At 45.9% G+C, this 15640-nt stretch overlaps 2 protein-coding genes across 2 annotated transcripts; both read right to left on the reverse strand.

The window, feature by feature from the left end:
• Positions 1–3813: 3813 nt before the first annotated feature.
• LOC129593177 (uncharacterized) lies at positions 3814–4836 on the reverse strand. The gene has a single exon (XM_055489384.1). The coding sequence runs from the start codon at positions 4834–4836 to the stop codon at positions 3814–3816; it is 1023 nt and encodes a 340-aa protein (XP_055345359.1).
• Positions 4837–14192: 9356 nt separating this feature from the next.
• LOC129593178 (uncharacterized) lies at positions 14193–15215 on the reverse strand. Its single transcript, XM_055489385.1, has one exon. The coding sequence runs from the start codon at positions 15213–15215 to the stop codon at positions 14193–14195; it is 1023 nt and encodes a 340-aa protein (XP_055345360.1).
• Positions 15216–15640: the final 425 nt, after the last annotated feature.

Below are 15640 nucleotides of genomic sequence, written 5' to 3' on the forward strand. Positions count from 1 at the left end.
TCGTAATTAGCCATCCCACAACACATACCCCAAACCCACATCTTCGGCGATTATTCAAGTAGCGCGTTACAAGGGTGGTAAACAGTACTAGTAACCGCTTGATAAAAACAAGTACAGTACATACGGAGTAGGTACGCAAACTGAACGAAACAACGAGGAAATCCGCAGTAACACTATGATTATTTTTCAAATCCGTGATTGTCGTTCGCCGTTTGAATAGTGAATGCCTTTGCAGGGCTGGGAGTATGTGGCGTAACTGCAGGCAGCACTGGCTCGCCAGCAGGCGATACGGGAACAACGACTGAAAGCCGCTGCTGAACGACGCGCTGCTGCTGAACAACGCCGTCAACGCGCACGCACCGGACCGAAGAAGACGACCACAAGCAAATATCTGTGTTGTACCATAATGTAACGATGGGTGTGTTGGTTCGGATTCTCAACAAGTTTGGTACTGCATTTCTTTAGCTTTTTCTTAGCGTCGTGATGCTCAATTTAACGCATCAGCAGACCGCTGTGCGTTCTAATGGTAGCTTTAACCGATATTTCTTAAAAATCATCAAATGTGGTACTGTGACCTTTACCTGTTGTTTCTGTCGTTTGCTCCGGACAAAAATTGGTTAGAGAATTTCATCTGTTTAAATATATATTTGTTGAATTATAGTAATATACAGTATTTTGGACGCCGATGATAATTATAAGTTTCACGCCATCCAGCAGAATTTCTAATGATTATTATTACTTACAACATGCGAGCAGACGACCCATTATAAATTTCGAGCCTAATGGAAGAAAAACAAACAATTTCGTGGCAATCGAAACCCAGACCGATATGCAGACTAAGCCGTGATCTAAAGGTAGGCACAGAACTAGCATCAAGAATCTTACGATAAACAGAAAGAATTTTGCCCCGAGACACTAAGCACGAAGCCATTTTCCGATAGGCGACGCTAAGGCGGAAGAAAACCAATAATCCGCACAGTCGGAATTAGCGAACACGAAAGCGTAGTGACAAAAGACGGGCACGCATGGCCTACCGGCGTTGCCCGTGGACCTGGGCGTGCCCTGCAGCATCTGCTCTGCGCTCGGCCCAGTATCCACCGGGTCCGTTGACCTATAGCGCCACGGAAGGTGCCGGCCGAGGCCATCGCGGGATACCACCGCCCAAGCTGTTCGTGGGGATTCCGGTGCTCCATACAGGCTCAGAGTATTCATACACAAAAATAGTATGGACTCATAAATTACTGTTGCTCCGTGAACATACGACTACATTTGAAATTAAATGACCTTTTCATAATATCTCCAATAGCAACAGTATGCCATGCGAACTTTGCCAGCAGATCGAACTGTATCCAGAAGAGCTCGCAGTGGGAAAACTGACAATGCAGCACCTCGGGAATTGCAGACATCCGTCACATCGCCGAACTCATGCCTCTAAATCAACATCAACATACTAGTAATCGCTGAAGGTGGCTCGCGTAACGATAGTTCCCGGCAGTCACAAAGCAGCTGAGTAAGACTAGACGAGTACAATTATTCGACTGCAATGCCTCGCAGGGAAGGGAACAAGCATGTGCTGTCACATTGCTGTGCAGACGTACATATTTGCAGGGAAGTGTATCCCCACGTGTCAATTACGAGTACTTTCAAACGATACGGCAGTTGTCCGAATACATAGCAGGATCATCACGTCAAAGAAACGAAACACATACTACCGAGTCGTACAACGTTCGAATCTTTCGACAACAAATTTTGCGCTTTTTGTTTTTCCATTCGCCAGTACGAATCGGAGTTACTGCCAACCGGCAAATGGACAATTCGCCAATACTGGGACCTGCATGCTGATTGCTAAATGCTTGTAAGGCGATATGATTAGCAGAAGCATCGAAAAAGTTTTTTCCAATACCACACCGCTTGTTTTCGCAGACGATGGAAACACAGACAGACGTACACCGGGTCCAAGATGGCCTGCATGCCAAACAGCACCGCAATGGCACTGCAAAACGTCTGCAGCTTCGACAGCGGAATGAGAAATACGATTTTGTAGTAGATCACACCCGGCAGCTAGCAGAGTGCGATGCTGACACTGAACAACGTCAGGACGACGAATGATCGCGTGCGAATTCGCGCCCGGAGTGGGCCAACCATAAAAGTGAGCTTTTCGTCAACTCCGTGCGAACCTGTTGCCATCTGGATGGCTTGTCCGGTGGCCGACGATCTCCAATGAAGCTTCTTCCACAGCAGAACAGATACGCAACTGATTAGTGATGCAGGAGTTACTGAGCATGCGAACTACGAGAATTATCCGTTTCCACACACCGCACGAGGAACATGTAAACGTGTGGAGTAGCACAAGGATTTTGTAAGTATCGCAGTATTTTGTGCGGTATCAATGGCCGTGTTCGTTCTGCCAGGGAATCTCGGTGGAGATGCCACACCGGTAACGTTCGCCAAAGTTAGTTGTTTTCTAAATGCACAAGTTAATTTTTAAGATCCTATCCTTCGTATCTAACCTGAATAATCGCCATTACGGTACGGCTGTTTGTCCTTTTAGTGACATGCGGCTTCTTTCCTATTTTGCCTATAAACGAATCAAAAGTTAAAAATCAAATACAAAAAATCCGTAGAAAACACAGTGACAGAAATAAAAGGAAAAGCGAAATTGCATTATACGAGTATCTATCTCCGTGTTTGTAACTGTGTACAATGTTATGATTGCGCTTCCCAGTTCTTGTGCGGACTGTTCCCAGTCTTCATTCAGTGCCCAGTAATGACTGCAGTGCTGGGATTATTATGTAGGTATATCGAATGCGGAACTGGCTCGCCGTCGGGCCTTGCGCAATCAACGACTGCAAGCGGCTGCGGAGCAACACGCTGCTGAGCAACGCCGCCAAAGCGTTCGCGCCGGCCACCAGGTGACGATAAATTTATTTACGTATACATATGCTGTACGATCATGTATATAAACGCTCGATGCGTTTGACCGGATGATCACCAAGTTTGATTGCATTCTTACAGCTTTTTTCATCGTCATGATACCATATTTTACAACAACCGTTAACTGTGGTAGCTTGACCTTTACGGCTTAGCCTGCTGCGTACTGGTAACAACGAAGGCTTTCTGGATATGTAAATTTTGTTGAAATCATGCTTGGGACGCCGATAACAGCTGCCACTGTCGCCCCATGAAATGTAAACGTGTATTTGCAAAATATTCTTTTCTACACCGCTTTCTCCGGCAACAACTGATCGTTAGTTTTTCATACGAGTGTGCCTGTAAACTTCTGTTAACTAAAAGAATGGCTGTTTCTGTCACGGTATGGTTAACAGAATAAAAAGATGAAAGAATCGTTTTTTTTTCGATTTCGCGTCCTTTGTGGAAGTTGGTTTGAATTTCGATGTCAACAAGCTATTGTGCAATAAAAGCACATATACGTACAGATATACACCGGTACTAGAGTAACACGCATTAGAATGATTATTAACAAGCACCCGCACATTTTAATATGGGATAACCGAAACGGGACTGAAAACACACGTCTTGGGCTTAACAGTTAATCCATTACAACATAATAATCATGTACGTACTATAATGTATAAATCCGTAGTATATGTGTTTGTACGTAGCCGTAAATACTGACAACTACATTCTGGTAGTACGTAAAGCGAAGACGATTAACTGCAACTACGGCCGTACGCTGTGACCGTGGTGGCACTGCGATGCGGAAAGGTCACGGCGAACGCTGCTATCGCGCGATACAGATATGATAGTAATACACGTAAAAACAAGCAATCCCTGTTCGGGCGGCCCCGGCCCTTAACGCGTCTGTTCTTTCTCAGCGGCCCGCAGTTGCTCCAGCGCACGGACCAGCATCACCCGGCTCCACTGTGTCAGGCTCAGGTAGGCAATGAAACCGCCGCCGTAGCGGTAGGGAGTACCGTGTCCCTTCTTGATGTTCTCGGCGTCCGTCTTCAACAGCTGCTCGATACTCTTCACCGTGAACGCGTTCTCCGCGTCGCCCATCGCCTGGCGTAGGATCCCGCGCAGAGCACTACCGGCGAACCCCGGGTGTCGGTCCTCGCAGCGCACCACGGCCATCTTGGCGGCCAGTGGCCCGTCCCGACACAGATAGCACAACACCGCTCGGAAATAAGCGGTGTTGACCTTCTCCGGGTCCAGGTAGGTGTTGGCCCGGACGTAGTCGAAAGTCGGGAAGGTGTAGTGGTCGTAGGTCTCGGGGGCGGTCCCGTCGCGGATGTTGAGCTGCGCCACGCCCTCGAAGATAGTGATGGCGCGCTGATAGTCGCCCTGCCGGGCCGCCAGTTCCCCGACGGTCAGCCAGGCCTTCTCCGCTGGGTCGCATTTGTGCGTTTTACTACTGGCGGCGTACAGGCGGGCCGCTTGCTCAAAGTAGGCCATCCCGCGGTCGACATCCCCGGCCGTCACCAACTGCCCCATGGTGACGTAGTGCTCGGCGGCCGTGATGAAGGTCCCGGACTCCGTGAGGAACGTGGCCGCCGTCTGCAGACAGTGCAGCGCGGCGCGGTGGTTGTCCGCCTTGAGGAAGCAGTTACTGGCCGCCTGCAGGAGCCCCGTGGCGGTGCATTCGTTGCCGCGTTTCAGTGAGGCCTGGAGGCGGGCAGCGTCCTGGTAGGCCGTGCCGGCGGCCTGCCATTCCCCGGTCAGGTTAAGCAAGTGGCCGGCGCGGCAGTACAGGTCGCGAGCCTCCACGGCGTGGCCATGCGCCGCCGCAGTGTCTGCCGCGTCCAGCAGGCGGTGGGCCCGGCTATTCTCCAACGGCATGGTGTCGTACGCAAAACGGGGTACGGGTGCGCTCATCCTGAAATCATTTGCATTATGAACTAATGGTGTTTGCTCACCATAGCCTTTCAACGAGCGTTTCTACAACCACGGAAAAAAACCAGTTGGTGGGATTAGGAAAGTGTTATATCCCGCTTTTCGTGTCCACACTCACAGAGAAATGAAACTTGAATTTTTTTCAAGAGAAACATTTTATTGAAACATTTTACTTTTTTCTAAGAAAAATTAACGGGAAAATTGCGAACGACCAAGGCAGAATTTAAACGTTATGTGCTGCAGATGATCCAGATACGACGAATAATTTACGTAACTGCGGCAGCCATGTTCCTTACCTAGAACTAACAACAAGATTTCCCGAAAAGCTCTCTGTAATAGAATCGGACAACAAATACTCTGGGTGATTATTTTTGGTCGCACTGTTTACAGTCACTTTACATTACAGGTTACAATACTGTTTATTACCAGTATGATGCGCTGTAAACTGACGGATACACCTTTGCTCAGACGAAGGTTGAAAAAGCACTAGGCAGTGAAAACGGAACCGAGTGCAAAATATGGAGACGCGCCTGCTGTCTGGCTGTCTCTTAGCCCTGTAAAGTACTGTATTCCTGTAATATAGAGAGCAAGACAGAGCGCAAACAATGAATCCTGGTCTGCTTCCCATATGGCCTCCCTTTGCTAAAAGTACAGACTGGGATGATGTCATTCATACCTAGTGGGCAGAGCCACATGGGTCGGATCAGAAGCAAAAGACCTGCTTGCTCTCTCATCTGGGTGTTTGCGTCTGCCCAATCTGGTGTCTATCTATGTGATCTATCTAATGCGGTGCTGTAGAAGCTTCGTTCCCCTCTATATATATCAACCTTTATTGAGTTCCGTTTGCTGTTATGCGGCAAAAAACCCCTATTCCAAATTAGGGGAAAAGGCACGCATAACCTATTCTTTTTTAAAGTTTTGTAAACAAAACTCGCGCAACGGAAGCATCAATAAGGTAAAAGACCGCTTGCTCTCCTCTACATTACACATGAATCTTTTTTTTTGGTAATTTTAAAGAAGGAACTATAGAATATAGAGATTATAAGAGCATATTATGTGGAAAGGACGATCACAATACAATTATGCGGGGTGTATGGCAAGCAACAATGCAACACACACCAACCACATATAAAATGAGCAAAATTATTAAACACACATCCATGCACCGTTCTTCGATGGAGACCCGGAGCGTCATTGGGTGGTTTGCGCTTGGTGGTTGCGTCGGCTGCACACTGTTACCGAGAAGCGAGTAGGGATAAAACGAGTCAGTGTGAAAGCGAGAGAGACGTAGAACAGAGATAGAGTCAGTCAAAGATTCGACGGCAGTGGAATCTCTGTGAGGTTAAACGCACTAGCTGAATACGACAAACATAAGGTTCGATTTAACTTTCGAACACTCTCCAATGTAGCAACGAAACCGATTTTTCCAACATTACATCGAAGTTTCTTCAAAAACTTAAGAAAACGTGAAAGTTTTTCAGATTTCACTGTACGACTATTTGTCAGACACCGAAATATAACTCCAGTTAAGTTTTGGAAAAAACTGAAATTTCAACAAAATATGGAATATTAATTATTAAAATTATTTTGCACGACTACTTATACAGTGAAAGGCTTAGTCGGGCCAGGTGGGAGCCACAGTTTATCGGATCGTTTATTAAATAACGCATAACTACAACAAACAGCAATTTTAGCCATTTTCTTACAGATTAAAGATGAAGTACTAGTGTTACAGCCAGATATTTGTTTGAATAAGCAGGTTAAATTATGGCTCGTTTTTTTGGGAATCATTCCCAATGATCCCACGGCAATGTGATGTTGTTTAACAGTCCACCCTAATGCCGCGAAATCGTTTTCAAGGGAAGCGTATCGTTTATTTTTCCTTAAATCAGCATTGCTAAAACTTTTAACAGTTTCTAAAGGTATTGTTACTTCGACAAGATCAATACGTTTCAAAGATCTATTAATTACAGTGAGATCAGGGAAGACGTTAGTTACAAGAATATCTGAAGGAATAGTATCAACATGCGAGGAATAACAGTCAGGCGCTAGATCGCAAAAGACTTCGGTGTTTTTGTCGGTGTCCTTGATTGCAGCGGTTAGACCATCAGCCAGCGCTTTAACAACACTATTATGTCTCCATGTGAAACGGGCAGACTGTAATGAAACTTGACAGCCATTAAGAATATGTCCAAGTGTGCCCGCTGCCTGATCACATAAGGAACACAAAGGAGACACCAAATTTGCCCCATTTATGGAGATTAGTAAAAGAAGGGGCAACATTCAGCCGGGCTTGGGAAAGAAATAAGCATGTGCTGCGTGGGAGATCGAATTTCAAGGAAGACCAATAATTATCAGCGTCTTCCTCATTAGCAACACGCAGCCAGGCACCTTGTTGTACAAGACTGGCCACGTGTTGCTTTCGCTCCAAAGTAATGATGGAATAAACATGGGAGGTTACCCTGTCTTTGGCGGCGGCACGGGCATTGTTTATTGCGGTGTTACTGCCATCACTGGCCACAACAGCGGCACGGGCTTTCTGAGCTTCGGACTGGATTACTGGGGCAAATTGGTGCATAAGATTAGAAGGCGATTGTAACACTTCATCGGCAGCACACCGCACTACTGGGTCAGCACTGGAGATTAAACAGTCAACAATCAGACCACTTCTGGCTTGATAAGCAATATTTTTAATTGATTCGAAATTAGCGCCTTGTGGCAAAAAAAGCGAATCAGTATTCGCACACTGAGGAAGACGAAGCCATTTTTTCAAAAATTTATTAGTTAAGCTTTGCAATTTATCGATCGCTGCAGTATTTAGGTCATGCACAGTCAGAAGGAAACGCACTGATTGAACAATATAGTTATTGTAAATCCATAGCTTATATTCGTCGCGCAAAGAAAGCTGGTCAGTTTTTAAAAGCAGATCCATTAAACAATTGTTAACGGTTTTTTGCGCGTTTCGACGTTGGTTATTAGAGAAGACATATATATGAACCGAGAAATTTCATTGGCTCCGATTTAATATTGCGCAAAGCAGTTCCGTTAATGAAAAATTCATAGTCAGAGGCAACACCGCCCGTCAGAGAAAAAGATCTGCATTTCGAAACTTTCAAGAAAAGGCCCATATTAACCATTCGCACATTTACATCACGCAAAAGTTTATCCATAGACCGCTTATTATTTGTTGTTAAAGTCAAATCGTCAGCAAAAGCGAGCGCAACGACTTTTTTACCATCGATCTCAATGCCGCAATTGTTATTTTGTTTAAGATATTCGAGCACAGGGTTAAAACAAAGCAAGAACAGAATGCAGCTCATTGAATCTCCCTGAAATAGGCCAACCTTAAAAGGGATAGGATCAGTAATAAAATCGTTGTTCTGAACTTTCACAGATAAGCCATCATAATAAGCCAGAATATACCTTATGTAAGATGCACTGATTCCGTAACGAGAGAGAACATCCTTTAACAGCTCGTGCCTTACTGAACCATAGGCATTCGCGATGTCCAGCCATGCTACATGTAAAGCGCGTTTCAGTTTACGTTGCTTCTCAATAATGTGTTGTAATTTTAAAGAGTGTTGCCCACAGCCGTTCATGCACTCGATAAAGCCCTTTTGCACTGAAACATCAATAATGTTATTCTTTTGAACAAACGAAAGGATCCGGTTGGAAATGACTGTATGCAAAATTTTAGCACAACAACTGGTCAGAGTAATTGGCCGGTAGTTAGAGCAATCAGCGGCGTCGCCAGTTTTATACAAAAGAACGGTGCGACCGACTTTCCACGAAGCTGGTGGATTAGCAGACGATACGATTTTATTGTACATACTAGCTAAAAAATTATGTAACACCGGAAAGTTTTTAAAAATACCATAGCCAAGTCCATCGAGACCGGAGCCAGTGCGCCCTGATTTTTTAAACAGTGCCCTGCTCACTTCCCTGCCCAGAATTGGAGATTCATTAAAAGGAACACACACCTCTGGCATTTTAATTTCATTCAGCCAAGACAAATCGAGCGCTTCGAGATTATCCAGATTGTACGTCTGCCTGAAATGCGATTCGATCTCGGTTTTATTCAGGCAATTTGAATTAGTACCTGAGGATTTCGAAAACTTTTCTTTTATAAAGTCAAACCGATTTTTAAGAAAAAACTTTTCATTGGACTGAATTTCAGAAGCTTTCCTTAGTTCAGCAATCTGATTACATAACCTTTTATTGAGGACGCGGAGATGCTGTAGAGCGAACACATCCTCTTCAGGTAACTGAAAACCACGTGCCTGCAGTCGCCTACGTTTGCGAACAATTTTGGCGATACGGCCAGCTATTTTAAATTTTTCGTCAAGTAACTCACGAGGAACAGATCGCTTCAAAATTTTATCAAAAAAATTTGTTTTCGTCTTACAGTTAAGAATTTTAATAAGATAATTGGCAAGGGACCAGGTTAACAATTCAATATTATCCGATGCAGAAATATGACCCAGTAGTTCAGCATTCTTAAGCCGAGAAGTAATATCGCCCAAAAAGTTTTCAAACCTGACGGAAACTTCAGGAGAGAGCGATTCCCAATCAGGCATAAGGATTTTAGGACGGGAACAATTTTCCTGGCAAATCTGGGCAATACTTGGTGCACGATCGTCATTAGAAATGATTCCGGACAATAAATGATACAAATTATCTACATTTTCAACGGTATAGTTAACAGTGCGGCTATTAGTGGAAGTCATTTTTTTAAAATAATAATTCGCTAATACAAACAATAATAATGATATGATCGGATGGTAACGAACGGGAGAGCAAGGGTGATTGGGTGGAATATTGGCAAATTTCCGTCGGAAACGCCGAATATTGGGCAATCACACGTTGAACGATGAAGTTAAGCAGTCTAACCGAAAGCGAGCAGCACGGTGCGAGCGATGGTCAAGGCTTCAGTCAGTTACCTGCCAGCTGATTATTCGCTCTGGCATCTGATTAACGAATTACTCAGCATGTAAAACGTTTCGGTTTTCTCCGCAAACTGCTCGAAGAACACGCGGTTTCATTGTGGGATATTTCAAGAGGATTTATCGTTTTGGTATCATTCGGTGCGAAATCAATGGCCGGGTCCGTTCTGCCAGAGAATATCGGCGGGGATGCCGAGCCGGTGACTTTCGCCAGTGTACGTTAGTTGTCTAAACCGGAAGTCTATTCTTCAGATTGTAATCAACTCAAAGATTTGTCAAGCGTAAGGACGTTAGCCGTTTTTTTGTCGCTTATGAATTCTCGATAAGTAGAAGTATTTCTTATAATCGAATCCTTTTAATCCTGCTTATTAATTATTGATATATTATATACATAATACAGTAGAACGATTTTTTTCATACCCGATCATTTTACATACAATTAGGATTTTTCGTAAATAGATCACCTCTACACTGAAGTATCCTAATTTCTAATTACAACAAAGTTTTTTTTAAAAAAATCGTTTTTATTGGTGAAAAACTTTGCCACGAAATTCAACCCATAACGAACGAAGTTTGTACTACTCGTAATTAGCCATCCCACAACACATACCCCAAACCCACATCTTCGGCGATTATTCAAGTAGCGCGTTACAAGGGTGGTAAACAGTACTAGTAACCGCTTGATAAAAACAAGTACAGTACATACGGAGTAGGTACGCAAACTGAACGAAACAACGAGGAAATCCGCAGTAACACTATGATTATTTTTCAAATCCGTGATTGTCGTTCGCCGTTTGAATAGTGAATGCCTTTGCAGGGCTGGGAGTATGTGGCGTAACTGCAGGCAGCACTGGCTCGCCAGCAGGCGATACGGGAACAACGACTGAAAGCCGCTGCTGAACGACGCGCTGCTGCTGAACAACGCCGTCAACGCGCACGCACCGGACCGAAGAAGACGACCACAAGCAAATATCTGTGTTGTACCATAATGTAACGATGGGTGTGTTGGTTCGGATTCTCAACAAGTTTGGTACTGCATTTCTTTAGCTTTTTCTTAGCGTCGTGATGCTCAATTTAACGCATCAGCAGACCGCTGTGCGTTCTAATGGTAGCTTTAACCGATATTTCTTAAAAATCATCAAATGTGGTACTGTGACCTTTACCTGTTGTTTCTGTCGTTTGCTCCGGACAAAAATTGGTTAGAGAATTTCATCTGTTTAAATATATATTTGTTGAATTATAGTAATATACAGTATTTTGGACGCCGATGATAATTATAAGTTTCACGCCATCCAGCAGAATTTCTAATGATTATTATTACTTACAACATGCGAGCAGACGACCCATTATAAATTTCGAGCCTAATGGAAGAAAAACAAACAATTTCGTGGCAATCGAAACCCAGACCGATATGCAGACTAAGCCGTGATCTAAAGGTAGGCACAGAACTAGCATCAAGAATCTTACGATAAACAGAAAGAATTTTGCCCCGAGACACTAAGCACGAAGCCATTTTCCGATAGGCGACGCTAAGGCGGAAGAAAACCAATAATCCGCACAGTCGGAATTAGCGAACACGAAAGCGTAGTGACAAAAGACGGGCACGCATGGCCTACCGGCGTTGCCCGTGGACCTGGGCGTGCCCTGCAGCATCTGCTCTGCGCTCGGCCCAGTATCCACCGGGTCCGTTGACCTATAGCGCCACGGAAGGTGCCGGCCGAGGCCATCGCGGGGATACCACCGCCCAAGCTGTTCGTGGGGATTCCGGTGCTCCATACAGGCTCAGAGTATTCATACACAAAAATAGTATGGACTCATAAATTACTGTTGCTCCGTGAACATACGACTACATTTGAAATTAAATGACCTTTTCATAATATCTCCAATAGCAACAGTATGCCATGCGAACTTTGCCAGCAGATCGAACTGTATCCAGAAGAGCTCGCAGTGGGAAAACTGACAATGCAGCACCTCGGGAATTGCAGACATCCGTCACATCGCCGAACTCATGCCTCTAAATCAACATCAACATACTAGTAATCGCTGAAGGTGGCTCGCGTAACGATAGTTCCCGGCAGTCACAAAGCAGCTGAGTAAGACTAGACGAGTACAATTATTCGACTGCAATGCCTCGCAGGGAAGGGAACAAGCATGTGCTGTCACATTGCTGTGCAGACGTACATATTTGCAGGGAAGTGTATCCCCACGTGTCAATTACGAGTACTTTCAAACGATACGGCAGTTGTCCGAATACATAGCAGGATCATCACGTCAAAGAAACGAAACACATACTACCGAGTCGTACAACGTTCGAATCTTTCGACAACAAATTTTGCGCTTTTTGTTTTTCCATTCGCCAGTACGAATCGGAGTTACTGCCAACCGGCAAATGGACAATTCGCCAATACTGGGACCTGCATGCTGATTGCTAAATGCTTGTAAGGCGATATGATTAGCAGAAGCATCGAAAAGTTTTTCCAATACCACACCGCTTGTTTTCGCAGACGATGGAAACACAGACAGACGTACACCGGGTCCAAGATGGCCTGCATGCCAAACAGCACCGCAATGGCACTGCAAAACGTCTGCAGCTTCGACAGCGGAATGAGAAATACGATTTTGTAGTAGATCACACCCGGCAGCTAGCAGAGTGCGATGCTGACACTGAACAACGTCAGGACGACGAATGATCGCGTGCGAATTCGCGCCCGGAGTGGGCCAACCATAAAAGTGAGCTTTTCGTCAACTCCGTGCGAACCTGTTGCCATCTGGATGGCTTGTCCGGTGGCCGACGATCTCCAATGAAGCTTCTTCCACAGCAGAACAGATACGCAACTGATTAGTGATGCAGGAGTTACTGAGCATGCGAACTACGAGAATTATCCGTTTCCACACACCGCACGAGGAACATGTAAACGTGTGGAGTAGCACAAGGATTTTGTAAGTATCGCAGTATTTTGTGCGGTATCAATGGCCGTGTTCGTTCTGCCAGGGAATCTCGGTGGAGATGCCACACCGGTAACGTTCGCCAAAGTTAGTTGTTTTCTAAATGCACAAGTTAATTTTTAAGATCCTATCCTTCGTATCTAACCTGAATAATCGCCATTACGGTACGGCTGTTTGTCCTTTTAGTGACATGCGGCTTCTTTCCTATTTTGCCTATAAACGAATCAAAAGTTAAAAATCAAATACAAAAAATCCGTAGAAAACACAGTGACAGAAATAAAAGGAAAAGCGAAATTGCATTATACGAGTATCTATCTCCGTGTTTGTAACTGTGTACAATGTTATGATTGCGCTTCCCAGTTCTTGTGCGGACTGTTCCCAGTCTTCATTCAGTGCCCAGTAATGACTGCAGTGCTGGGATTATTATGTAGGTATATCGAATGCGGAACTGGCTCGCCGTCGGGCCTTGCGCAATCAACGACTGCAAGCGGCTGCGGAGCAACACGCTGCTGAGCAACGCCGCCAAAGCGTTCGCGCCGGCCACCAGGTGACGATAAATTTATTTACGTATACATATGCTGTACGATCATGTATATAAACGCTCGATGCGTTTGACCGGATGATCACCAAGTTTGATTGCATTCTTACAGCTTTTTTCATCGTCATGATACCATATTTTACAACAACCGTTAACTGTGGTAGCTTGACCTTTACGGCTTAGCCTGCTGCGTACTGGTAACAACGAAGGCTTTCTGGATATGTAAATTTTGTTGAAATCATGCTTGGGACGCCGATAACAGCTGCCACTGTCGCCCCATGAAATGTAAACGTGTATTTGCAAAATATTCTTTTCTACACCGCTTTCTCCGGCAACAACTGATCGTTAGTTTTTCATACGAGTGTGCCTGTAAACTTCTGTTAACTAAAAGAATGGCTGTTTCTGTCACGGTATGGTTAACAGAATAAAAAGATGAAAGAATCGTTTTTTTTTTCGATTTCGCGTCCTTTGTGGAAGTTGGTTTGAATTTCGATGTCAACAAGCTATTGTGCAATAAAAGCACATATACGTACAGATATACACCGGTACTAGAGTAACACGCATTAGAATGATTATTAACAAGCACCCGCACATTTTAATATGGGATAACCGAAACGGGACTGAAAACACACGTCTTGGGCTTAACAGTTAATCCATTACAACATAATAATCATGTACGTACTATAATGTATAAATCCGTAGTATATGTGTTTGTACGTAGCCGTAAATACTGACAACTACATTCTGGTAGTACGTAAAGCGAAGACGATTAACTGCAACTACGGCCGTACGCTGTGACCGTGGTGGCACTGCGATGCGGAAAGGTCACGGCGAACGCTGCTATCGCGCGATACAGATATGATCGTAATACACGTAAAAACAAGCAATCCCTGTTCGGGCGGCCCCGGCCCTTAACGCGTCTGTTCTTTCTCAGCGGCCCGCAGTTGCTCCAGCGCACGGCCCAGCATCACCCGGCTCCACTGTGTCAGGCTCAGGTAGGCAATGAAACCGCCGCCGTAGCGGTAGGGAGTACCGTGCCCCTTCTTGATGTTCTCGGCGTCCGTCTTCAACAGCTGCTCGATGCTCTTCACCGTGAACGCGTTCTCCGCGTCGCCCATCGCCTGGCGCAGGATCCCGCGCAGAGCACTACCGGCGAACCCCGGGTGTCGGTCCTCGCAGCGCACCACGGCCATCTTGGCGGCCAGTGGCCCGTCCCGACACAGATAGCACAACACCGCGCGGAAATAAGCGGTGTTGACCTTCTCCGGGTCCAGGTAGGTGTTGGCCCGGACGTAGTCGAAAGTCGGGAAGGTGTAGTGGTCGTAGGTCTCGGGGGCAGTCCCGTCGCGGATGTTGAGCTGGGCCACGCCCTCGAAGATGGTGATGGCGCGCTGATAGTCGCCCTGCCGCGCCGCCAGTTCCCCGACGGTCAGCCAGGCCTTCTCCGCTGGGTCGCATTTGTGCGTTTTGCTGCTGGCCGCGTACAGGCGGGCCGCTTGTTCAAAGCAGGCCATCCCGCGGTCGACATCCCCGGCCGTCACCAACTGCCCCATGGAGACGTAGTGCTCGGCGGCCGTGATGAAGGTCCCGGACTCCGTGAGGAACGTGGCCGCCGTCTGCAGACAGTGCAGCGCGGCGCGGTGGTTGTCCGCCTTGAGGAAGCAGTTACTGGCCGCCTGCAGGAGACCCGTGGCGGTGCATTCGTTGCCCCGTTTCAGTGAGGCCTGGAGGTGGGCAGCGTCCTGGTAGGCCGTGCCGGCGGCTTGCCATTCCCCGGTCAGGTTAAGCAAGTGGCCGGCGCGGCAGTACAGGTCGCGAGCCTCCACGGCGTGGCCATGCGCCGCCGCGGTGTCTGCCGCGTCCAGCAGGCGGTGGGCCCGGCTATTCTCCAACGGCATGGTGTCGTACGCAAAACGGGGTACGGGTGCGCTCATCCTGAAATCATTTGCATTATGAACTAATGGTGTTTGCTCACCATAGCCTTTCAACGAGCGTTTCTACAGCCACGGAAAAAAAAAACGAGTTGGTGGGATTAGGAAAGTGTTATATCCCGCTTTTCGTGTCCACACTCACAGAGAACTGAAACTTGTATTTTTTTCAAGAGAAACATTTTATTGAAACATTTTACTTTTTTCTAAGAAAAATTAACGGGAAAATTGCGAACGACCAAGGCAGAATTTAAACGTTATGTGCTGCAGATGATCCAGATGCGACGAATAATTTACGTAACTGCGGCAGCCATGTTCCTTACCTAGAGCTAACAACAAGATTTCCCGAAAAGCTCTCTGTAACAGAATCGGACAACAAATACTCTGGGTGATTATTTTTGGTCGCACTGTTTACAGTCACTTTACGTTAC

The sequence above is a fragment of the Paramacrobiotus metropolitanus genome, unplaced genomic scaffold, assembly GCF_019649055.1.
Source record: "Paramacrobiotus metropolitanus isolate TYO unplaced genomic scaffold, Prichtersi_v1.0 Parri_scaffold0000060, whole genome shotgun sequence".
NCBI classification, from domain to species: domain Eukaryota; kingdom Metazoa; phylum Tardigrada; class Eutardigrada; order Parachela; family Macrobiotidae; genus Paramacrobiotus; species Paramacrobiotus metropolitanus.